A 24,819-nucleotide genomic window follows, 5' to 3' on the forward strand; every position below is an offset into this window, starting at 1 on the left:
CGTTGGTTGGGCATATTTGGGGGGGGGGGGCGATTCTGTATGCCCTTGTTATTGCTGGTGTTACCCCCTCTTCAAATGGTATTATTTGGGCCAGCCAGTTTGATATGAAAGAAGCAAGTACCTGGTTTCCTTCAGTTTGCTCTGCAAAGCCTCGAAACTTCAAAGAGCGTTCTCTGAGTCTCTGTTCCAGGATTAGTATACGATCTCTTGCCCAGGCTTCAGCTTTCTGAAGATCTTGTATATTAGGACTGTTTGGCAAGGAGTTCTCATAAGCAGAGTTAGCAGTGTCTGCGACTTTTGGGAAAGCAGATTGGATAGCAGAGAGTTGTTCCTTAATAGGAGTCAAGAATCGATTTATTTCAGCAAACATGTCTTCTTTAAGAGACGCAAATAAGTCCTGGAATTCAGCAGGAGGAGTTATAGGTGAGTTTGTTTCCATTTCATCATCATCGGCGGCCCTCTTAGTTTCAGTTTGTTTTTGTGATGCAGTTTTTTCCACTGTGTTCTCAGGCTTGAAACAAGTCTTTGCTACGCTTGTTTTTGCAGGAGATTGCTTCCCCTCCCCCCCCCCCTCAGTCTCAGAAGGGTTCCCCATTGATGCTGAAGCAATAAAAAAGCCTTGGGAAAGATTTATGTTGGCAATTTAGGTAGTAGGGGAAGAGAGCTCGCCTAATGTGCATCCACACAACTGACGCCCCACCCCCCCTTTGTGTGTTCTTTGATGTTGTATCAGGTAGCATCTCCGTATGAATCTTTTCCCACAGTCCCTGCATCCATATTTTTTCTTTTTGCTGTGGACTGTATGGTGTTCTGTAAGCCGTGACCTGACGGCAAAGTTCTTTCCACACTGCAAGCATTTAAATGGCTTCACTCCTGTGTGGATACTTTGATGTACATTAAGGCTTGTGCTGTGACTGAACATTCTCCCACAATCCAGGCATTTATATGGCTTCTCCCCTGTGTGGATTCTTGCATGTGATGTAAGACCTGTATGGATACGGAAACTCTTTCCACACTCCAAGCATTTATATGGCTTTTCTCCTGTGTGGACGCTTTGGTGTACCTTCAGGTGTGAGCTCTGACTGAAGCCTTTACCACATTCCTGGCATTTATAGGGTTTCTCTCCAGAATGGATCCTTTGGTGGGAAACAAGGTGTGGTCTCTGAGTGAAGCGTTTTCCACACACTGTGCACTCGTAGGGTTTCTCCCCTGAGTGAATTCTCTGATGTGAAGTGAGGGCTGAGCTCCAACTGAAGGTCTTTCCACACTCCAGGCACTCATATGGTGTCTCCTTTGAATGGAATCTCTGATGGGAATTGAGGGCTGTGCTCCATCTGAAGGTCTTTCCGCACTCCAGGCACTCATACGGCTTCTCCTTTTTGTGGATTCTCTGATGGGAAGAGAGGCTTGCACTAACAGTGAAAGTCTTTCCACACAGCAAGCATTTGTATGGCTTCTCCCCTGAGTGGATTCTCTGATGGTAAGTGAAGGATACGTTCCACCTGAAGGTCTTTCCACACTCCAGGCACTCATATGGCCTCTCCTTTGTGTGGATTCTCTGATGGGAGGTGAGAGCTGTGCTCCAGCGGAAGCACTTTCCACATTCCAAACATTGATATTGTTTCTCCTCTGAATGGATTCTCTGATGTAAATTCAGAGCACTGTTATAGCTGAACCTCTTGCCGCACTGTGAACATTGGCACGGTTTTTGCCCTGTTTGGGTTCTTTTATGGGAAGTAAGGTTTTCACTCATACTAAAAGATGTTTTGGACTCTGAACTCATGGAACGCTCCTCCCTCATATGGATTCTCTGGTGAGAAGTGAGGCTTACGAGCCTGCCAAAGTCCTTTCCACATTCAGAGCATTTGTACGTTTCATTCCCTGCGTGGATTCTCTGATGGGAAGAAATGTTGGATTCATAGCTTAAGACTTCTCTGTGGGCAGAATGTTTATTCCTCCTCTTTCCTTTGTTATATGGTTCTTGGGCAGGATTTTCAAGGATGCCAGTCTGGAAAACTACAGCGTGATTACCTAACTTCTCTGCTTTGCTTTCGTCCTGCCTCTTTGATTGTTTTGGATTCCTGCAAGGCCTTTCCTCCACTTCATGGTCGGTCATTATGAAAGAGACCACACATCGCTCGCTATAATTCTCACCATCCTGCCTGTTACCTGGTGGAAGAAAGACTTCTGATTAGAAGGGGAAATAAGTAATCTGCAGACATAACAGAGTGGACTTTTCTGCAGAGTTAAGAAAGACCAAGTTATTTTATCCATTTAAATATGGTTTCTATACTGGGAATGGGATGCTGGGAGCTTTGGTGAACCTCGTCAATTGTTTTCATGGGGAGTTCAATGCTTCCCTGTAGATACTTTTAGCATTTCCCAATGACTTTTCACACAGCAGTCTGATAATATCCAAATGTAAAGGTACAAAATACACTTAAGACTAATGGGTTTCATATAAGTGGTTTCATTTAATTCATTAAAAAATATATATGTTAACCATTCACAAAAATATATATATTTACCATTCCTTCTAAGCTGATAGAACAAAGCAGTAGGCAAGTGTACCTTTAAGACCTTTATTCAGAATGTAAGCTTTCATATGCTCTTAAGCAGACTTCATCAGACAAATGGGAATGGAAGCAGCAATTCTTAATATAAGTGGGCAGTGAGGAATCATGGGAATGTTTTTAGCAGATTAAAAGAATCACAAATAGGGATCTGTGTTTGGTAGTGTTAGGACAAAACAGGGCTGAAAAAAACACTGGAGGGTGATAAAAAGCAGACTGCTGTTGTAGGTGCGAAGTGCCATAAATCTAGGTAACATTCTGGCTTTGTTAAAGCTGACATTCTGAATAAAACTTAGTTGGTCTTAACGGTGCACTTGTCTACTGCTTTGTTCTATTGCTTCAGACCAACACGGCTGCCCACTTGGATCGCTGTAAGCTGAGTTAGCATGAGCCAGCTCACACATTTCTAATATCCAGCTCACACATTTTTGTCTTAGCTCAGAAAGGAGGACCCCAGAGCACAATAATGTATGCAGTAGCTCGCAACTTTAATGCCAGCAGCTCAGAAAGTAGAATTTTTGCTCACAAGATTCTACAGCTTAGAGGGGGAACATTGCTCACAGTGTAAAAAAAAGGTTTGTTAGAGAACGGATTGCAGCACCACAGAAGACACCCACGCAAAGATGAGGGCAGAGTTAGACAGCGGCTGGTGTTCACCTTTAAAGCCCTCTATGGCAGGAGTTGCCAATGGTAGCTCTCCAGACGTTTTTTGCCTACAACTTCCATCAGCCCCAACCATCAGCCATGCTGGCTGGGGCTGATGGGAGTTTAAGGCAAAAACCATCTAGAAAGCTATCGTTGGCCACCCCTGCTCTATGGTTTGGGACCAACAGTCCTGAAGGGTTTTCATTAACTTACGAACCTACATGACCACTATGGACATCTCTGAATGCTCTACTTCAATGGCCCTACCTTCTGAGATGAGGCAGTAGCAATCCAGGAAAGGGCCTGCTTGGTTGTGGCACCAGAACTCTGGAACCATCTCACTGGGGAGGTTCCCCAGTTCCCCCTTGAAGCCATTTTCCACTAGTGGGTGAAGACTTTGTGATTTCATTTGACATTCCCTCAGTAGCTTTTCCATCCCACCCCGTGTTTGTTCTTTCATATTTTAGCTCTAGGTTTTATGATGATGATGATATTGGATTTATATCCCGCCCTCCACTCCAAAGAGTCTCAGAGCGGCTCACAATCTCCTTTACCTTCCTCCCCCACAACAGACACCCTGTGAGGTGGGTGGGGCTGGAGAGGGCTCTCAAAGCAGCTGCCCTTTCAAGGACAACCTTTGCCAGAGCTATGGCTGACCCAAGGCCATGCTAGCAGGTGCAAGTGGAGGAGTGGGGAATCAAACCCGGTTCTCCCAGATAAGAGTCCGCACACTTAACCACTACACCAAACTGGCTCTGCAATCTCCCATGAATCTCAATGAGAAAGGCACATAATAAATAACTTAAAACAAAGAAGCAGGAGTGGCAAAAAAACACAGCTTCCACATCTATCAAACAAGAGGAAAAGAAGCCTTACCCAGAGAGGCCACAGTCCTGTAATTCTCCAGCATGACTTCTCTGTACAAAGCTCTCTGGTCAGGAGTCAGCAGCGCCCACTCGGCCTTGGTGAAATGCACGGCCACCTCCTCGAAGGAAACCAGACGCTGAAGAAGAAGGAAGATGCTTTTTTCTCACAACTAATTCATTCACTCCTGCTCAAAGATGTTTTTGCTCACAAGACAGAAAAAAAGAACACAAGAGGGGAATGGATAAACATACGGAGCAGAGCAGAGGTCCATCAGCAGCTATTAGTCACAGCTTATCGTTGGAACTCCCTGTCTGGGGCAGTGATGCTCTGTATTCTTGTGCTTGGGGGGATGGGGCACAGTGGAAGGGCTTCTAGCCCCACTGGTGGACCTCTTGATGGCATTTGGTTATTTTGGCCACTGTGTGACACAGGGTGTTGGACTGGATGGGCCATTGGCCTATCCAACATGGCTGTTCTTATGAAGCAGCCTTGTACTGAATCAGCCACTCTTCTATCAAGGTCACTACTGTCCAGTTCAGCCAGCAGAGGCCCTCCAGAGACTCATGCTGGGATTGAACCAGGGGCCTTCTGCATGCCAAGCGGACGCTCTACCACTGAGCCACGGCCCCTCCTCCAGCAACTGCAGATATTAAGACAGGAACACTTGAAGGTGCTGCCTACTGAGTCAGCTTCTTGCAGGGCCCTCATAAGCAAAATTAGACTATTCTAAATCTACTGACTGCTGGCCCATCAAGGTCAGTGTTATCTATTCTTAGAGAACTGGAGTTAAAGTTCCTCACAAAATGGTACAGAACACCAGCAACATTAGCCAATATGTTCCAGGGTTTGAATTCTAACTGTTGGCACTGTGGAAAGAAAAAAGGATGGTATTCCCACATGTGGTGGGAATGCTCAGAAGTTAAACCCTTTTGGGAAAAGGTAATAGAGCATATCCATAACTTTTTTGCTATAAGACCAACGATAGATCTAGATTTAATGTTCGGGAGCATATTAAATAAATACGGAACCAATAAAGAAGGGCTGGATTTATTCAAAGCAATGGTGCTAGCTGGCAAGGCTGTAATAGCCTTTGGCTGGAAGGATAAAACCAAATGGACGGAGCAAAACTGGCATAATTATTTATCTGAATATGTTCAGTCGGACATTATAGCTATGCTTAATCGTGATGAACAATGGGGGTCAAAAACAAAAAGGATAAAGGAGAAATGGTTTCCATATTTAAAGTGGTCACTAGAAGGTCAACGGCGGAACATTCGGTGGAAGCTTCTTAATTTGTGCCCCTGGCTAGAAAGTTGAGCACGCAAGGGAGGGAGGGAGGGATTAGGGAAGAGAAAAATAGATTGATGAATGTGATAGGAAATCAAATCCTATGTATTAAAACATTCTCATCCCTATCGTCAGGGCAGGAAAAGCTCGGAAGTGACAAGAATATGAAGGTGAAAGAGAAAATGGACTTAATAAGGCCTAGAAGGAGAAGACTAAAGAACGACGGTACTACTTGGAAGCAAGAAGACCTCAATATGGACTGATATAAGAACATTTAAACTAAAAGGACCGAGCAAGAATACTCTGTAAAGGGAGATAGAGATTCAGATGTATACTCTGTATGAGAAAAAGGATAAGCTCAATGTAAATGACTAAAACAATAAATATATTCATATATATATAAAAAAAAAATCTATTCTAACTAGCAGCAGGACTCCAGAGGAAGTTTTTTAACACTGCTTCCTACCCGATTCAGAACAGGCTGTAAGAAAGCCGCAGGAATAAAATTTTATTTCTTCCTTCTTTTAAGCATGTTAGGCCCCTTTCCTCTGTGGAGAAATTGAAGGTGGCTTGCAAAAAGGAAAAGGTTCCAAATCACAAAGATAAACAGGAATGGTTCCTTCCAGCCCTGCTGGAGGAAAAAGAGACTCCAAGGCCCTGTTCAGACGCACAGTATAATCAGATGTTGCTGCTGTTTCCTTCCAGATTTAAAGTGGCCGATCAGACAGCAACATCTGTCTCCCGGTATTAACTTGGAGTGATTCGAATTGCAGTATGGCAGTCTGATTGATAATATCCGGAACAAAGATATTTGGAACAGAACTGGGTCAGTTTAACATGGACTCAACACGCTGTGTGAACAGGGCCCAAGCTTCTCTTCACATGACTCTTCACAGGTGATCCATCCTTTACCTGAGTGGGCTGCATCTTAAATGTTTCCACTCCGCCTCAGAAGGGAGATGTTCTGGAATCCGGCTGTGATGCTCTTCCACCACCTGTAGGGAGACACATGTATCTTCAGTGGTTTACTTCATTTCGACCCCCTCTTTCTCCTCAAAGGGGACCAAAAGTGGCTCAAATTGTTTTGCTCTCCTGTGTTCTGTCCTCACAACTAGCCTGTGGGGCAGGTCAAATAGAGACCATGCAACTGCCCCAAAGTCAGCCAGCAGCCTTCCATGGCAGAGTACATAGCTGAACTCGGACCTGGTCAGAGACTACCCACTAAACCACACTGCCTCTGATAGCTGAAGGAGATTTTAAAACTCCCCTTTTTAAAAATGTGGAGATATTTCTACCCTCTTATTTCATGCTGCCTTCCTCCCCAACAGGGGACTTGTAAAAAGCTTCCACTGGTTCTCTTTCTCTCAATTTTATTCTCACAACAACCCTGTAAAGCAGGCTAGACTGAGTGTGTATCACTGGCCCAAGCTTCCACGACACAGAGGGGATTTGAACCTGGGCCTCCCAGATCACAGTTTGATATGCTAACCACTTCACCAGTGTTTGACCTTCTCAGGGAGAGGAGAAGAGAAATAAAGAGGGGGGGAAACCCTGTGTGTGAGAATTACCTTAAAAGCAAGACCCGATCTACATGTCAGATAGGTCCTAAATCTTCCAATGCTGGTAACTTCAGCTGGTGAATACCAAAACAGTTCAGTATTTGGCTCCCTCAGAAGCGTTTTCATACACTGAGTCTCTGTTCAAAGAAGGGATGGTCATATGGAGGCCACTGGCTTTCCCTGACTCCCAGAGAGCAGGTTGCCCTGAAGGAAAGACCCAAACAACCTGTGAGGTGATTCACAGGGCAGTGTAATTTGAAGCAAAGAAGTTTCTAGAAGAGAAAAAGCGGCCCCTGTTGGATCAGGCCGTCCAGCCCTGCCTCCCATTTTGGACAGTAGCTGGGAAACCTGTCAGCAGAGACTGATGCCCCCTTCCAACCACTGCTTAACATATTTTAAAGCAAACTTCGTTGGGATTATGGAGAATTGATTTCAATATTTTTTTAAAAAGGCAGCCAGAAGCCGCAGCGATGAAGAGAGTAACTGGATTTGATGGGGGGAAAGGGAGTGCTCTTGAACCTCTATTCGTTGTATAGGAAGTTGTTAGGTTCACACAGGACCGAGAGAAGTGGTATATGCCAGAATCCCCCCTTCTGCACAGCAATGGAAAGGACAGGAACATGACCATGTCTTCAGACTTCCTTGACATGGAGCAACCCTTTCCGCTCTTCCTTATACAGACATCCCCAACAGCAAGCTTTGCCATTCATTCCCTGAAGGAAACAAGAACAGTAGGCACTCTGGGACCCAAAATATTCTCTTTCTGCACCCTACTGTGGATAGGAAAGGAAAAATTCTCCTTGGAAGTGTGCAAAACTGGACAAGGGGGCTCCATAGAAATCCAGAATGACTCCATAGAAATCTATTGCTTTTGACTACACTAAAATCAAAATTATATTATTACTCAAAGCTGCATTATTTTGTCTCACTAGGAATCTTTGCTGTTATACAGAATTATTATTACATCATAATTCACTCACTGTTTGCTTGACTTTATGGCATTTTGTAATCTGTTTACTGATCAACTTGAAAAAAAAATTAAATGAGAGTCACCATCCACCTTTGGGTCTCAGTGAAGAAGGTATACTATAAATGAGAATAATAAATATGTCACACAACAGATAGAGACAACCATATGTTAACAAAACAGGGGGAAAGCAAATCAAAGAATTTTAAAAATGCAGAAAAAAATTAAATTGCCTGCAACTCTCAAAATGTAAAATAGTCACAGTTATTTACAGCTGCATATGCATTTATTCTTAAATCATTGCCCACCTTATATTCCCTGAACAATAAAGGATAGGGGGGAAAAAGCCATTCACTTTAGACTGTCAAAAATATACATACCATAAAGAATATCTGCACTCACTTAATTTGCTGCTAACCTAAACGGTTGAGTTATTTTCCCCAAAGAAAGATACATTGTGCAAACATACATACTGCGCAATCCTTCACTGAGATGTGCTTCTTTTTTTAACTCTCCCCCGCCCCATTTCTATTTCTCTCTTGCTTTAATTGCTTCTCCACCAAGAACCAACACTCCATCCTCCCCCCCCCTCCCTAAACCACATCTGAAAACTCTGTGCTCCCAAAGGAAAGGAAAGGTCCCCTGTGCAAGCACCAGTCCTTTCCGACTCTGGGGTGACGTTGCTTTCACAACGTTTTCACAGCAGACTTTTTACGGGGTGGTTTGCCATTGCCTTCCCCAGTCATCTACACTCCCCCCCACCACACACAGCAAGCTGGGTACTCATTTTACTGACCTCAGAAGGATGGAAGGCTGAGTCAGCCTCGAGTCGGCTACCTGAAAACCCAGCTTCCACTGGGGATCAAACTCAGGTCATGAGCAGAGCTTAGGACTACAGTACTGCAGCTTTAACACTCTCAAACAGGCCTTCTAAAGGAAACCTCCTACACAGAGATTTTTTGGGGGAAGTAGAGGGGCTAAAAGTGCACCTGCAATTGATCCTCCCCCCGTTTTTTTCTTCCTCTACAGGAATTTTGAACTTGCTTGTTGTAACCCTTGGAGCACCCAAAAGCTCTGGCTCTTATGGAAAAGGAAAGGAAACATCCCCTCTGCAAGCACCAGTTGTTTCCGACTCTGGGGTGACGTTGCTCTCACGTTTTCACGGAAGACTTTTTTACAGGGTGGTTTGCCATTGCCTTCCCCAGTCATCTACACTTTTCCCCCAGCAAGCTGGGTACCCATTTTACCGACCTCAGAAGGATGGAAGGCTGAGTCAACCTCGAGCTGGCTACCTGAAAACCCAGCTTCTGCCAGGGATTGAACTCAGGTCGTGAGGAGTGCAGTACTGCAGCTTTAACACTCCGCGCCACGGGGCTCTATGCCTGTTAGGGAGGATGAGTCAAATCAGGATTTAACCCTGGGCTGGGAAGCTGTTTTTTTTGGAAGAGAGACCGGCAAGGAGGCGCAAGGGAATGACTGGGGGAGACCTGAGATATTTCTTAGCGGGTTAGCAGCAGCAGCAGAAGATATTGGATTTATATCCCGCCCTCCACTCCGAAGAGTCTCACTCAGAGCGGCTCACAATCTCCTTTACCTTCCTTCCCCCACAACAGACACCCTGTGGGGTGGGTGGGGCTGAAGAGAGCTCTCCCAGAAGCTGCCCCCTTTCAAGGACAACCTCTGCCAGAGCTAGGGCTGACCCAAGGCCATTCCAGCAGGTGCAAGTGGAGGAGTGGGGAATCAAACCCGGTTCTCCCAGATAAGAGTCCGCACACTTCACCACTACACCAAACTGGCTCACCAAACAGCAGCAAAACCTTCCCCCCTAATTGCTCCAAAATCTGGCAGAAAAGGGCCTTGCAATAACACGAGGGAGAGGGGGAAAGCAAGGGGGTGGGCAGGGCCCGAGTTTTATTTTTTCGGGCTTGGGACAGACTTGTAACTTGCGCAGCCCACCCCCACTGGCACATTCCCCCCTCCCATACATACAATCTCATGAGCCATGGGTGGGGGGGAAGTTAGCTGAGATTCCTCTTCCATGCATTGCATGGCTGAACAAAGCCTGCCTTCGCTAGTTTGGTGTAATAAAACAAACAGCACCCAGCTGAGATTCCACGCGTTTGCAAACCATCTTGCAACTGGCTTTATGACTAAAAAGGGATTCTCCTGCCCATCGCTTGATTTTTTTTTTTTTAATACTGCAACGCATTACCAACGCAGCTGCAAACGTCAGTCCCGTTAACTTTAAAAGCTTTCTTTTCCCAGACTTTTTCATTTGACTTACCTATATTCTGGGTCCTGCGAATCCCACCAGAAGAAGCGGCCCCCCTTAGTCCAAATGTGTTTATGGGGCTTCGCTTCTCCCTTCCCAACGGGAGACCCTCCCTCCTGGCCCATGCTCAAGGAACTCTGGGACTTGTAGTTCGACGAGGCCCTCCACATGGAAAGCCTGGTCTGTGTAATGCCCCCTTTGGGTTTGGGTTCTCAGGTTACAGTACTCACTCTGGTTCCCCTTCTCAGGTTCATTCAGTAGACCCAAAACAAGCTTACTCAAAACATCAGCTGCAAATAGGGTTGCCAAGTCCAATTCAAGAAATATCTGGGGACTTTGGGGGTGGAGCCAGGAGATTTTGGAGATGGAGCCAAGAGCAAGGTTGCAACAAGAACAATGGGACTCCAAAGGGAGTTCTGGCCATCACCATTAAAGGGACTGCACACCTTTTAAATGCCTTCCCTCCATTGGAAATAATGAAGGTAGGGGCACCTTCTTTGGGGGCTCATAGAATTGGACCTGATGGTCCAATCTTTTTGAAACTTGGAGGGTATTTTGGGGAGAGGCTATGTTGAATGCTGTGTTGAAAATGTGGCACCTCTATCTCAAAAAACAGCCCCCCAGATACCCACAGATCAATTCTCCATTATACCCTATGAGAATTGGTCTCTGTAGAGAACAATGGAATGCCCAGCAGACATTTCTCTCCCCGCCCCCCACTTTCTATGACCCTGAAGTGGGGAGAGGGCCTCAGTCAGGGAATCCCCTGCTCCTATCTGGGGATTGGCAACCCTAGCTGCAAGAAGACAACTTCAAAAGTGAACATCAGCCAACATACACCACTGGAAACTGAAACTAGAACTCCATAGGACCAAACCAAATCACACAGATACCAGAGGCAAAGCAGACTGTTCCATTACATACAAATAGGTATACAATAAATATACCACAGTGTGGAATGGTAGATTGAAATGTATTTCTCTGGTCTGGAGACAGGGGAGATAGCAAATCACCCATTTTCAATCTCCACATTTTGACACTGTGTTTTATGCCAAGCTTAAACCCAAACAAATGGTAACTGTATAAAACTAAGATTGTTATTCCTGTTTGGTTCTAGAATCTGCTAAACATCTTCCTTATGCTGCATGCTAATTTATTGCTCACGCTCTACCTACATGTATAGACTGGTCATTACCATTTCATTGTATCTGAAGAAGTGTGTGTGCAGATGAAAATTTATACCTTGAATAAAATTGTGTTAGTCTTAAAGGCACCACTGGACTCAGACTTTTTTCTGCTGCTTCAGACCAACGCAGTTACCCACCTGAACCTGTTTGACATTGTCTATCTGACTGTCTTTCTGAATTTGTTAATTTTACTATTCTGCTATTGGATTTTAACTTTGTACCACTTTGTATTCCAAACCCCACCAGCTATATGTGGCTCTGCTTACTGTACCTCATTCCTTGTCTGAAGAAGTGTGCATGCACACGAAAGCTTGTGTTCTGAATAAAACTAAGTTGGTCTTAAAGGTGGAATCGACTCCTATTTTGTTCTACTACTTCAGACCAACACTGCTGCCTACTTGGATCTATCTATCTGACTACCTTTACCTTTTAAACTGATCAGGAAAAGAGCTTACTTCGTGGTGGGTCTCACCAATACTGGGTACCAGTACCTTTTGAGAAGGCTGTCCTAAGTCTGAGGGGGAAGTGGTAGAAATCAGAGCAATCTGATATAGAGAGGTGCTACCTGGGTTGGTATAGAGCCCTGTGGTGAAGAGTGGTAAAACTGCAGTTCTGGTAAAACTGCAGTACCCAATACTGGGTACCAGTACCTTTTGAGAAGGCTGTCCTAAGTCTGAGGGGGAAGTGGTAGAAATCAAAGCAATCTGATATAGAGAGGTGCTACCTGGGTTGGTATAGAGCCCTGTGGTGAAGAGTGGTAAAACTGCAGTTCTGCAGTCCTAAGCTCTGCTCATGACCTGAGTTCGATCCCGGCGGAAGCTGGGTTCAGGTAGCCAGCTCAAGGTTGACTCAGCCTTCCATCCTTCCGAGGTCGGTAAAATGAGTACCCAGCTTGCTGAGGGGAAAGCATAGATGACTGGGGAAGACAATGGCAAACCACCCCATGAAAACGTTGAAAAAGCAACATCACCCCAGAGTCGGAAATGACTGGGGCTTGCACAGGGGACTACCTTTACCTGGGTTGGTAAATCTCTGGGGGTGCAGCCTGAGGTTTAGGAAAGGGAGAGACTTCCATGGGATATAATGCCATAGAGTACCCCTTCCAAAGCAGCCGTTTTCTCCCAGTGACCTGATCTCTGCCACCTGGAGATGAGTTGTAAATAATCCCAGGAGAACTCTAGCCACTGCCTGGAGGCTGACTACCTGACATCTATATGCCTTTTTAAACAACAATACTGGGGAAAAACAAATCTCCCTGTTCCTCAGACACACGCAAAGAGTTCTGTTTAACTGCGCTTCCTGTCCTTGGGAGAAAGGCTGGAAGGCTGGGTTCAGAATAGGGTTGCCAAGTCCAATTCGAGAAATATCTGGGGACTTTGGGAGTGGAGCCAGGAGACTTTAGGGGTGGAGCCAGGAGCAATAGTGTGACAAGCATAATTGAACTCCAAAAGGAGTTCTAACCATCACATTTAAATGCCTTACCTCCACTGGAAATAATGAAGGATAGGGGCACCTTCTTTTTGGGGCTCATAAAATTGGAACCCCTGGTCCAATCGTCTTGAAAACAGAGCCCCAGATACCTGCAGATCAGTTTTGCATTATAGCCTATGGGAATCAGTCTCCGCAGGGAATAATGGAGTGCTCAGCAGACACTTTCTTTCCACGCGCCCCGCTTTCTGATGACCCTGAACCGAGGGGAGGGCCTCCAAACCGGGGAATCCCCTGCCCCCACCTGGGAATTGACAACCCTAGTTCAGAAGGTTGCTTGAGACTGTTGCTATATTAGAGCTGCTAATCTCCTCAGGTGGGGTAGGGATGCCAACCTCCAGGTGGGATCCTGCAATCCCCCCAAATTATTATTTTTTTATTTATTTACTTTCAATTCATATCCTGCCCATTCTAAAAGCAGACTCAGGGTGGCTAATAGTCATAATAAAACCAACAATCTCAGTTACAAGTATAAAATGATAAAACAAACAATTAACAATTTAAAATAAAATATTAGGTGCTATACAGAATCTTTAAGCATAGGCAAATCAGGTTATATTACATCTTCTGTTTATCTGTTGGTGGTCCTTCTAGTGATATTGCTCAGCAGCAGCCTTCTCCCACTAGTTAACTTTAGGCCAGTTGAAAAAGTTAAGTTTTACATGCCCTGCGGAATTGGGAGAGATCCTGCAGGGCTCTTACAGCTTCAGGGAGAGCATTCCACCTGGCCCCACTGATGGACCTCCTGGCACCTGGCTTTTTTGTTTTTTGGCCACTGTGTGACACAGAGTGTTGGACTGGATGGGCCATAGGCCTGATCCAACATGGGCTCTCTTAACGTTCTCGTCTCCAGAGGACAGAAGTCAGTTTCCCTGGGGGAAATGGAAGCTTTGGATGGTGGATTCTGTGGCATTGTACCCCACTGAATTCCCTGCCTTTCCAGAGGGGTCCATCCTCAAATCATCAGGAGCATCCTAACCTGGATCTGCAACCCTACCCCCCTGTTGCCTGGTCTCCCCCTCCCCCCGGCCACTAGTAGGGGATGATTAGGGGTAGGGTTGCAGGGAGTGGGAGACCAGGCAACCCTAAGGTGGGCCCTGGAAATCTCCAAGAACTACAACTGATCACCACACTACAGAGATCAATTGTCCAGGAAAACACCTTGCTGCGATCGCTACCCTTCACCAAACCTCACCATCTCTAGGCCCCACCCCATGAATCACCTGGAATTGCCTTATCTGGAGTTGGCAGCCGTAGTCCTCTGCTACCGATCTCACTGGACATCTGAACATAACATAAGAGAAGCCATGTTGGATCAGGCCTATGGCCCATCCAGTCCAACACTTTGTGTCACACAGTGGCCCAAAAAATTATGTATATATATTTGAAGAAATATATATATATATATATATATATATATATATATATATATATATATATATATATATATATATATATATATATACACACACACACACACACACATACACACACACACACACACACATATATATATACACACTGTGGCTAATAGCCACTGATGTACCTCCGCTCCATATTTTTATCTAACCCCCTCTTGAAGCTGGCTATGCTTGTAGCCGCCACCACCTCCTGTGGCAGTGAATTCCACATGTTACTCACCCTTTGGGTGAAGTACTTCCTTTTATCCGTTTTAACTTGACTGCTCAGCAATTTCATCAAATGCCCACGAGTTCTTGTATTGTGAGAAAGAGAGAAAAGGACTTCTATTTTCTCCATCCCATGCATAATCTTGTAAACCTCTATCATGACACCCCACAGGCGACATTTCTCCAAGCTAAAGAGCCCCAAGTGTTTTAACCTTTCTTCATATGGAAACTGTTCCAACCCTTTAATCATTCTAGTTGCCCTTCTCTGCACTTTTTCCAATGCTATAATATCCTTTTTGAGGTGCGGTGACCAGAATTGTACACAGTATTTCAAATGAGACCGCACCATCGATTTTTACAGGGGCATTATGATACTGGCTGATTTGTTTTCAATTCCCTTCCTAATAATTCCCAGCATGGCGTTGGCCTTTTTTATTGTAATCTCACACTGTCTTGACATTTTCAGTGAGTTATCTACCACGACCCCAAGATCTCTCTCTTGGTCAGTCTCTGCCAGTTCACACTCCATCAACTTGTATTTGTAGCTGGGATTTTTGGCCCCAATGTGCATTACTTCGCCCTTGGCCACAGTGAACCTCATCTGCCACGTTGATGCCCACTCACCCAGCCTCAACAGATCCCTTTGGAGTGCCTCACAATCCTCTCTGGTTCTCACCACCCTGAACAATTTAGTGCCATCTGCAAACTTGGCCACTTCACTGCTTACTCCCAACTCCAAATTGTTTATGAGGAAGTTAAAGAGCATGGGACCCAGTACTGAGCCCTGCGGCACCCCACTGCTTACTGTCCTCCACTGCGAAGACTGCCCATTTGTACTCACTCTCTGCTTCCTATTAATTAGCCAGTTTTTGATCCACAAGAGGACCTGTCCTTCTACTCCATGACTCTCAAGCTTACTAAGGAGCCTTTGATGAGGAACTTTTATCAAAAGCTTTCTGGAAGTCAAGGTAAACAACATCTATTGGGTCTCCTTTGTTCACCCCCTCAAAAAAATGGAACAGGTGAGTGAGGCAAGATCTTCCCTTACAGAACCCATGCTGAGTCTTCCTCAATAACCCATGTTCATCAATGTGCCTACTCATTCTGTTCATGATAATGGTTTCTACCAACTTTCCCGGTATTGAAGTCAGATTGACTGGCCTGTAATTTCCCGGATCTCCTCTGGAACCCTTTTTAAAGATGGGGGTGACATTTGCTACCTTCCAGTCCTCAGGAACGGAGGCAGATTTCAATGAAAGATTACATATTTTTGTTAGAATATCCACAAGTTCAACTTTGAGTTCTTTCAGAACTCTTCGATGTATGCCATCCGGACCTGGTGGCTTATTAGTTTTTAATTTGTCTATCAGTTGTAGGACCTCCTCTCTTGTCACCTCAATCTGACTCAGGTCTTTCAACACCCCTTCCAAAATAAGTGGTTCTGGAGCAGGCAAGCACTTCTCATCTTCCACAGTGAAGAGGCAAAAAATGGATTCAGCTTCTCAGCTATTTCCCTATCCTCCTTCAGTAATCCTTTTACCCCTTGGTCATCCAAGGGTCCCACTGCCTCCCTGGCTGGTTTCCTGCTTCTAATATATATATATATATATATATATATATATATATATATATATATATATATATATATATATACTTTAAATTTTTTATTAATTTTTCAACCAAAACCAACAATCAAATACACACTCAACAACAAATACTTACAATGATATACGTACATTATAGTCATGGCATAAATATCATTCATGTTAAGTAGAGCGCCTCTAAACCCTTTGATTGTTTTCCACTGTTACACATTTCACCCATGTTTATAGTACATTATCATTCAATAAATAACTTATAATTTGTAATATAAAAGAATCTTCAATAATATGAAAAATTAATATACTTTTTTGGAATATATTTTTCAAAATCTTCTTCTAAATTTATATAGTTAAAGAAAGGAAACCATTTCTCAATAAAGTTATTGTTCTTCTGTTGTATGTCTAATACTCTTATTTGTATAGCTAATTTATCTGCTTCTAATATATTTGAAGAAATTTTTATTGTTGGTCTTTGTTTTTTGCAATATGCTCCTCATAGTCCCTTTTTGCCTGCCTGATCAGAGTCTTGCATTTGATTTGCCACAGCCTGTGTTCCCTTTTATTAATCTCACTTGGACTAGCTTTCCACCACTTAAAGGAGTCCTTCTAGGGTGGCCAGATCGTCCCGGTTGCCCGGGAAAGTCCCGATTCTGGCTCCCAATTCCCGCCTCCCGGGCTGGCTAAACCGGGACCATTAGAGGTCCCGGTTTAGCCGGCGGGCCGCGCGCGCGGTCGGGGAAGGCGGCGAGTGAGGGACCGAGTGTCCCTGCGCGTGCGCACGGCGGTGTGGCAGGCTCTGCGCATGCGCGGGGCCAGGAGAGTGGGCGGCGTAGGGCCCGCCACACCGCCGTGCGCACGCGCAGGGACGCTCGGTCCCTCACTCGCCGCCTTCCCCGACCGCACGCGCGGCCCACCGGCTCCTCTCGCTGGCGTAGGGCCCCGGCGGCGGCAGAGGGGGAGGCGGCGGCGGAGGCCGTGGCCGGAGCGGGAGGCAGGCCGGCAGTGCCTGCGGTGGCGTGGCGGGAGGCCCTGGGTCGGTGGGCTCGGCCGCCTCCTCCTCAGCCGCCGCCAGCAGCACCAGCCGCCACTGCGCCTCCTGGCCAGCCCGCCCGCCCGGAGGGGAAGCCGTGCCCTGGGAGAAGGTAAGCCGGGCCCGGCAGGCAGGGAGGGAGGGGGCCGAAAGCGGGGGGGGCGGCTGGCGGGAGGGGGCGGCCGGCCTTCCTTCCTTCCCTCCTCCCTTCCCTCCCTCCTTTCTTCCTTCCTCCCTCCCTCTTTCCTTCCTCCTTCCTTCCTTTCTTCCTTCCTCCCTCCTTCCTTTCTTCCTTCCTCCCTCTTTCCTTCCCTCCCTCCTTCCTTTCTTCCTTCTTCCCTCCTCCCCTCCTTCCTTCCGTGGCTCTCAAATATCCGATGTTCATGTCTTGCGGCTCTCAAACATCTGACCTTTATTCTGTGTTGCTCTTTTGTTAAGCAACTCTGGCCACCCCTGGAGTAGACAATACTGACTTTGGTGGACCCAAGCACTGATTCAGTGTAAGGGAGCTTTGTGTTTGTGTCTTCTGGTGCAATTTTGTTCTCAAATCCTGCATTTACTTCATCAGTATATGGGATAAGGCACTTTCTCAACTGTGCTACATAATGCAGCCTATTTATTTTGTCCTGTTTGCTCTGTTGGCTCTATCTGCACCACCTTCATCACTTTCGGGGTGTGGATCCCCCAGTGGGGTGGGCTCCCGACTCCCTCCGCCGGCTGTTTCTGATAGCCCTGCGCCCCCTCTTTCATTTGATATGTGTCCCGTGCGGGTGCCACCCTCCCGCCGGGAGATGCCGCAAAATGAGCCCCCTTGAGGCTTATGGCGGCAGGGCTCGGGGGAAGCGAGCTAGACTGCTGTTCTTTTGAGGGGTTATAGAGTGTTTCGAGCCCGTCCCTGTGGCATCGGTCCCATCGTTGTGGGACCCAGGGGGCCGGCGCAGCGGCCCGCTGAAGCAGCCTGTCGGTCACTTCCGGGTTCCTGTCCTGCATCTCGACCTGTGTTATTAGTGACAGGCTGCTTCGGCGGGCCGCTGCGCCGGCCCCCTGGGTCCCACAACGATGGGACCGATGCCACAGGGACGGGCTCGAAACACTCTATAACCCCTCAAAAGAACAGCAGTCTAGCTCGCTTCCCCCGAGCCCTGCCGCCATAAGCCTCAAGGGGGCTCATTTTGCGGCATCTCCCGGCGGGAGGGTGGCACCCGCACGGGACACATATCAAATGAAAGAGGGGGCGCAGGGCTATCAGAAACAGCCAGCGGAGGGAGTCGGGAGACCACCCCACTGGGGGATCCACACCCCGAAAGTGATGAAGGTGGCGCAGATAGAGCCAACAGAGCAAACAGGACAAAAGGGCGGGGTATAAATCTTAATATAAATAAATAAATAAATAAATAAATAAAATAGGCTGCATTATGCAGCACAGTCTCACTGGAATCTCACTGGAATCTGACTGGCTTCTCAGCGTGGAACCCGTTCTCTCTAGTCTTCTCACTTTGAAAAAAGTAAAAAAAAGAGTTTTATTTAACTTTATTTCCCCCTTTCCCTCTCTATAAATAATCTTGGTGTTTCCGGCGGTGATATTTGGGGGATTTTTGGGGACGTCACAGGAAGTGCTGTGAAGTCACTTCCTGTTTCCGGCAGTGGCATTTGTGGGAAATGATGTCATTTGTGGGAAATGATGTCACAGGAAGTGATGCCACTTCCTGCTTCCGGCAGGTGGCGCGGTGAAAATGATGTCACAGGAAGTGATGTCACTTCCTGCTTCCGGCAGGTGGCGCGGGGAAAATGATGTCACAGGAAGTGATGTCACTTCCTGTTTCCAGCGGTGGCATGCCGTCACTGGAAGTGACGTCACTTCCTGTTTCTGGCGTCTTGCGCTGCGCGCAGCGCGCACACATTCCTTCCCCCCTCAAGGTGTCCCTGGCTGGCCTGCAGATATTATGGCCACCCTAAGTCCTTCTTACCTTTTACAGCTTCCATTACTTTGTTAACCATGCAGGCCTTTTCTTATACCTGTTTGTGCCTTTCCTAATTTGTGGTATATATTTTATCTGAGCTTCTTGGATTGTAGTTTTAAATAGCATCCAAGCTTCCCCAAGGGTTTTGACTGTATTTACCTTTCCTTTCAGTTTTACCTGGACAACAGATGCATAGATAAAAGGATGTAGAATTCTATAAATATCCTAAGGAACGATCTACGTTTTTTTCCTCCTCAGTATCGGGGTCTTCAGCCTGGGCTCCTGCTGTGTCCCTCTAGGCCCCTAAGCCCCAGTAAAGTGTGCCTCCCCTCCCCATGCGGCACTGAAGCCGAGGCAGTGAATGGAGCCCAAAGGCTGGGAGGCATCCAAAGAGGGAGAGATCTGAAACAGGAGTTAATTTATTTATTGAGAAAACTTGGATGCTGCCTGTTCAGAGACACTGATGCTCCTCTAAAAAATCAGAGTGGATTATGGAATTTGAACAGCGGGTGGGCAATGAACTTTTCCTGCGATCTTTCGTGATAAAACAGCTTGCCAAGACAGCAGCACTCTAGGAATCTCCCCTTCCTTGAGACCTAGGAAGAAGCTAAGAGCATCCTTATCCCACAGCTGACGTATGTTGGGGAGCCCCAGAGACTAAAGAAGTAAGATGAGCACCCCGACCTGATCCCCCTACACTGTTCTTTTTCCAATGTTAGCTTTCCTGACTCAGCTCACTTCACTAGATGTGGACACGAAGAGAAGTGGTTTGCACATTTCTACAACAGCCAGCTCCACCTCTGGTAAACAGGTAGGCTTAGTACTTACTGGGTCCCAGAGTGACAGAAGCAAACCTGGGTGCACGAGTTAGCATGAATTCTTCCCCCTACCAGATATAGAAGGGCTGTCTTCTGTAAGCTGAGACCTGGTGAGTTTGGTCCAACAAGCCATTGTGCCTTATAGGCTGCTCGATTGAGAACAGCCAGCTTTACTGAAGTTGGATGCTACATTTCTGGCAACAACTCCTCTTTCGCTGGATGATTTCTGGTCATTTAAAAAAACTAACACTGCAAAAATGAAATGCGTTGGGAGTTTTTTCTTGTTCAAACCATCTGTGACTTTTGAAAATTCTTCCTTTCTTTGCTGCCCATTGTCAAACCATATTTACCCCTCTGTCATATTTTCCCAGGCAGAAATATATGTACTACACTTTGTGACAAAGAACCCTTTTGGGATTTTTTGGGGGGGCGGGGGGAAGAGGGGAGAGGGTTTTTTCATGTTAGATTTGTTTAGTCTTTGGCATCAAGAAGATGAAGAAGATATTGGATTTATATCCCGCCCTCCACTCCGAAGAGTCTCAGAGTGGCTCACAATCTCCTTTACCTTCCTCCCCCACAACAGACACCCTGTGAGGTGGGTGAGGCTGAGAGGGCTCTCACAGCAGCTGCCCTTTCAAGGACAACCTCTGCCAGGGCTATGGCTGACCCAAGGCCATGCCAGCAGGTGCAAGTGGAGGAGTGGGGAATCAAACCCGGCTCTCCCAGATAAGAGTCCATACACTTAACCACTACACCAAACTGCATCAGCACTTTAATCATACACATCTCTTCATTGTAGTGTATTTATTTGCATCAGTATGTCGATTTTTTGTTTAGTGCTTGATATATCTTGACACCATTCTTTCTCATTTGTTTATTGTATAATTTTGAATTGTTAATAAACTTTTGACGTTAACCCCCCCACCATATTTATCGCATATAAAACCTGCACTCAAAATTTATATTACTCCCTCAAAATTTCTGCCGTCCCATTTCTTCCTGTCCACTCTATTTTGATCTTATATAAATCACCTTTCTACTGAAGCACAAGCTATTAAAACCCTTTAAAACAAAGGAATTGCAAATAGAGACAGAGAAAAACAGGGTTATGGACAGTCCAAAGCTTTTCCTGCTTAATTTTGTAGCATCTGAAAAAGACTTCACCGAAATAAATATTTCCTCATAAACATGAATAGTATATCTCTTATTAAATTTATAGAGAGAACAACTTCAAACACACTGAATGACAGTACAAAACATAAGGAAGGGTACACAGCTACAAAAGTCCATTCCAAATGGTATAACTATTGAAGCCATGCAGATTTAAAGAGATAGCAGACCCACAGAATCCCAAAAGCTATTTGGAATGGACTTTTGTAGCTGCGAACTCTTAAGTTTTGCATTGTCATTCAGTGTGTTTCAACTTTAGTAAGATATATACTATTTACATTTATGAGGAAATATTTATTCTGGTGAAGTCTTTTTCAGTTGTTAGTACACCGGAACCTGTCTTTAATATTCTAATTTTGTAGCATGGCTGGAGGATGATTTGCAGTCATTTGGAAACGGGTTTTGGACACTCAACACACATGAAACAGCCATGACAGGCAACATCAGTCTCTCAGCTTTCAAGACAGGACACAGATCTCAGCTAGGAAGGCTTAGAAATAGTCATCTTGGTTGCCTATGGAGCAGGGGTGGCCAAACTTGCTTAATGTAAGAGCCATATAAAATCAACATCATATTTGAGAGCCACAAGACATGAATGTCAAATGTTTGAGAGAAGGAAGGAAGGCGAACAGATGGGGAGGGAGGGGAGGTGGGAAGAAAGCAACTTTAACTTTAAATGCATTCTCCAAGCCACCTGCAGGCTTGGCTATAGAGACAAATGCCTTCTCCAATCCAGCCAACAGGGCAGTGGAGGTTTCAAGAGCCACAAAATATGTGTGAGAGCCACATGTTACTCCCGAGCTGCAGTTTGGCCACCCTTGCTATGGAGTGTTAGATTCACCGGTGTGGTATAGCCAGGAAGCTTTATTAGGCAGCAGAGTGCACAAGGCTTACACACAGCAGCAGCAGCTTCTCAGTACTGGGTGTGCCAGCAGTTACATGGAACCTTCTGTCAGTTTCAAGCTAATAAATCCTTTATCTAGAGAACTACATTCTAAATAGTGTAGGTTGAGAGACAGGGATAGGATCTAATCTAATTAGCTATGGTGGATTCAGATGCAAAAGGCATGCCCTACATCCGCGGTGCCAAAGATGGAGAGCATTCTTCTGCTTTGTGTGTGTAAGAGAGATGTGCTAAGCTGGAAGAAAGGAAAGCTTGTCGCCAATGTACCCTCTAAGCTGCAGCCTTGTAAGCAAAAATTCTACTTTGTGAGCTACTAGTATTAAAGTTGTGAACTACTGTATAAATAATTGTCCTCTGGGGTCATCCTTCCTGAGCTAAGACAAGATTGTGTGATTTGGGGGCTACAAATCTGTGAGCTAGCTCACGCTAATTCAGCTTAGCGGGAACACTGCTTGTCACTAAGAACAGGAAGTCTTGTCCCACTGAACAGCATTCTATTTCAAAGGGTAGTATCAGATTGCAGGAAGAAAAGGATGTTGTGTGTATCCCGACCCCTCTATTTGTCTCTAAACATCTGCTGCTGTCTCTAAAGTCTGAGGCAGGGAACACCACACAGTCCTCCATTTCCCACCTGGAGAATGGTCCAAATATGTGCCAGAATTCAGCTGAATACCAGGAGGCAAGTAAATTGTGAATTGCAGTCTTATCAGTTTTTCAATTCAATTTTAATATGGTCCATAAGCAGCACAAACAGTGCATTGCACTCACTGAAAACAAAGGATACAATGTTGGGCTGTAGAAGGCTTGACATGGAAGGGAAAATCAGTAGCACTCTGCGGGGAGTTTCCCATCTGCAAGTACATTTCTGAGAAATTAAACCCCTGCAGCTATTTGGTGTCGTTATTGCCTCACCTACCCCTTGTAGGGAGACTATGAATAACACACAATGTTACAGGGTCAGGTTTAGCACAAATCTCGAGAACTTCTTCCTTATTGGGTTCCTGGCTGTTTATAAAGGTTTGAGAACTCCCTGAGAAACAAAAGATTCTTAACTGATGAATCAGTAAATAATTTGGGGTTTCTGTGACTTATATGACATCTGTAAGGCTTGCTGAATTTCAGAAGCTCTTAGTCTGATCATTTCTATGATTCCTCCTCTTTTCTTTGATGAGCTGTAAAACGGCTTCTCCATCTGAATCTTTTCCAACAGTCCCTGCATCTGTATTTTTTCTTTCTGGCGTGGACTGTATAATGTCTTGTAAGCTTGATGCCAGTGGAGAAGTTCTTTCCACACTACAGGTATTTAATTGGTTTCTTCCCTGTGTGGATTCTTCAATGTGTATTAAGGCATCAGCTCTGATGGCTTTTCTCACAATCTGGGCATTTGTATGGCTTCTCTCCTGTGTGGATTCTTTCATGCGATTTCAGAAATGGGCTGATATGGAAACCCTTTCCACACTCCAAGCATTTATGTGGCTTTTCTCCTATGTGGATCCTTCAGTGCACACTCAGGTGTGAGTTAGAGAAGCTCTTTCCACACTGCAGGCATTTAAATGGTTACTCCCTTCTGTGAATTCTGTTGTGTGTATTAAAATCTGAACTGCTCCTAAAACCCTTTCCACATTCCATACATTTATATGGCCTCTCGCCTGTGTGGACTCTTTGATGTGTATTAAGGCTTGAGCTCTGATTGAAGCTTTTCCCGCAATCCAGGCATTTATATGGCTTCTCCCCTGTGTGGATTCTTTCATGTGTTGTAAGGCTTGTATTGATACGGAAGCTCTTTCCACACTCTAAGCATTTATACGGCTTTTCTCCTGTGTGGACACTTTGGTGTACCTTTAGGTGGGAGCTCTGACTGAAGCCTTTCCCACACTCCTGGCATTTAAAGGGTTTCTCTCCAGAATGCATTCTTCGGTGAGAAATAAGGTGTGGACTTTGAGAGAAGCATTTCCCACACACTGTGCACTCATAGGGTTTCTCCCCTGAGTGAGTTCTCTGATGTAAAGTGAGGGCTACCTTCCAACTGAAGGTCCTTCCACACTCCAGGCACTCATATGGCTTCTCCTTTGAGTGAAATTTCTGATGGGAAGTGAGGCACACGCTCCATCTGAAGGTCTTTCCACACTCCAGGCACTCATATGGTCTCTCCTTTGTGTGGACTCTCTGATGGGAAGTGAGGGCTGTGCTCCAGCGGAAGCTCTTTCCACATTCCAAACATTTATATTGTTTCTCCTCTGAATGGATTCTCTCATGCGAATTCAAACTGCTCTTATAACTGAACCTCTTGCCACACTCAGAACACTGGCACGGTTTTTGCACTGTGTGGGTTCTTTTATGGGAAGTAAGGTTTTCACTCAGACTAAAAAGTGTTTTGGACTCTGAACTCATGGAATGTTCTTCCCTCATATGGATTCTCTGGTGAGAAGTGAGGCTTGCAAACCTGCCAAAGCCCTTTCCACATTCAGAATACTTATACATTTCATCCCCTGTGTGGATTCTCTGATGGGAAGAAGAGCTGGATTCATAACTCAAGACATCTCTGCTTTCAGAATGCTTATTCCTTCTCTTTCCTTTGCTGTATTTTTCTTGGGCTGGATTTTCAAGAATGCCAGCTTGGAAAACGACAGCGTGACTCCCTGAATTTTCTGCTTTGCTTTCTTCCTGCTTCTTTGACAGTTCTGGATTTCTGGAAGGCTTTTTCACCACAACATGGCTGGTCATTACAAAAGACACCACACAGCCCTCACTATAATTCTCCTCATCCTGGCTGTTACCTGGTGAAATGAAGATTTCTGGTTAGTAGGGGAAATAAGTCTATAATCTGCAGTTGTAACAGAGCAAAAATTTTTGGCAGAGATA

At 45.5% G+C, this 24,819-nt stretch overlaps 3 protein-coding genes across 8 annotated transcripts in view; all 3 read right to left on the reverse strand.

Moving 5' to 3' along the window:
* LOC132571294 (zinc finger protein 501-like) overlaps positions 1–24,819 on the reverse strand; it is a 169,686-nt gene that overhangs the window by 107,171 nt on the left and 37,696 nt on the right. The window contains exons 1-2 of one of the 3 annotated variants that reach the window (XM_060238073.1): positions 6,285–6,441; positions 4,095–4,221 (exon numbers count right to left, since the gene is read on the reverse strand). The exons of 1 other annotated variant lie outside the window; for it this stretch is intronic. In XM_060238073.1, the coding sequence (XP_060094056.1) occupies positions 4,095–4,221; positions 6,285–6,299 (142 nt within the window). In that variant the 5' untranslated portion in view covers positions 6,300–6,441. Of the gene's footprint in view, positions 1–4,094; positions 4,222–6,284; positions 6,442–24,819 lie in introns of those variants that run through there. One more of the 3 variants, XM_060238075.1, reaches the window with a different exon arrangement.
* The window catches only part of LOC132571308 (zinc finger protein 501-like), an 83,046-nt gene that overhangs the window by 53,124 nt on the left and 5,103 nt on the right, over positions 1–24,819 (reverse strand). For 3 of the 4 annotated variants that reach the window (XM_060238107.1, XM_060238105.1, XM_060238104.1), the window contains exon 4: positions 22,664–24,734. In XM_060238107.1, the coding sequence (XP_060094090.1) occupies positions 23,515–24,734 (1,220 nt within the window). In that variant the 3' untranslated portion in view covers positions 22,664–23,514. Of the gene's footprint in view, positions 1–22,663; positions 24,735–24,819 lie in introns of those variants that run through there. The other variant, XM_060238106.1, reaches the window with a different exon arrangement.
* LOC132570969 (zinc finger protein 501-like) lies at positions 644–2,166 on the reverse strand. Its single transcript, XM_060237605.1, has one exon. The coding sequence runs from the start codon at positions 2,114–2,116 to the stop codon at positions 644–646; it is 1,473 nt and encodes a 490-aa protein (XP_060093588.1). The 5' UTR covers positions 2,117–2,166.

This window comes from Heteronotia binoei, chromosome 5, assembly GCF_032191835.1.
Source record: "Heteronotia binoei isolate CCM8104 ecotype False Entrance Well chromosome 5, APGP_CSIRO_Hbin_v1, whole genome shotgun sequence".
NCBI lineage: Eukaryota > Metazoa > Chordata > Lepidosauria > Squamata > Gekkonidae > Heteronotia > Heteronotia binoei.

Coding starts and splice junctions, on each gene's coding strand:
- LOC132570969 (XM_060237605.1), bottom strand. CDS start 2,116: ATGACCGACCATGAAGTGGAGGAAAGGCCTTGCAGGAATCCAAAACAA.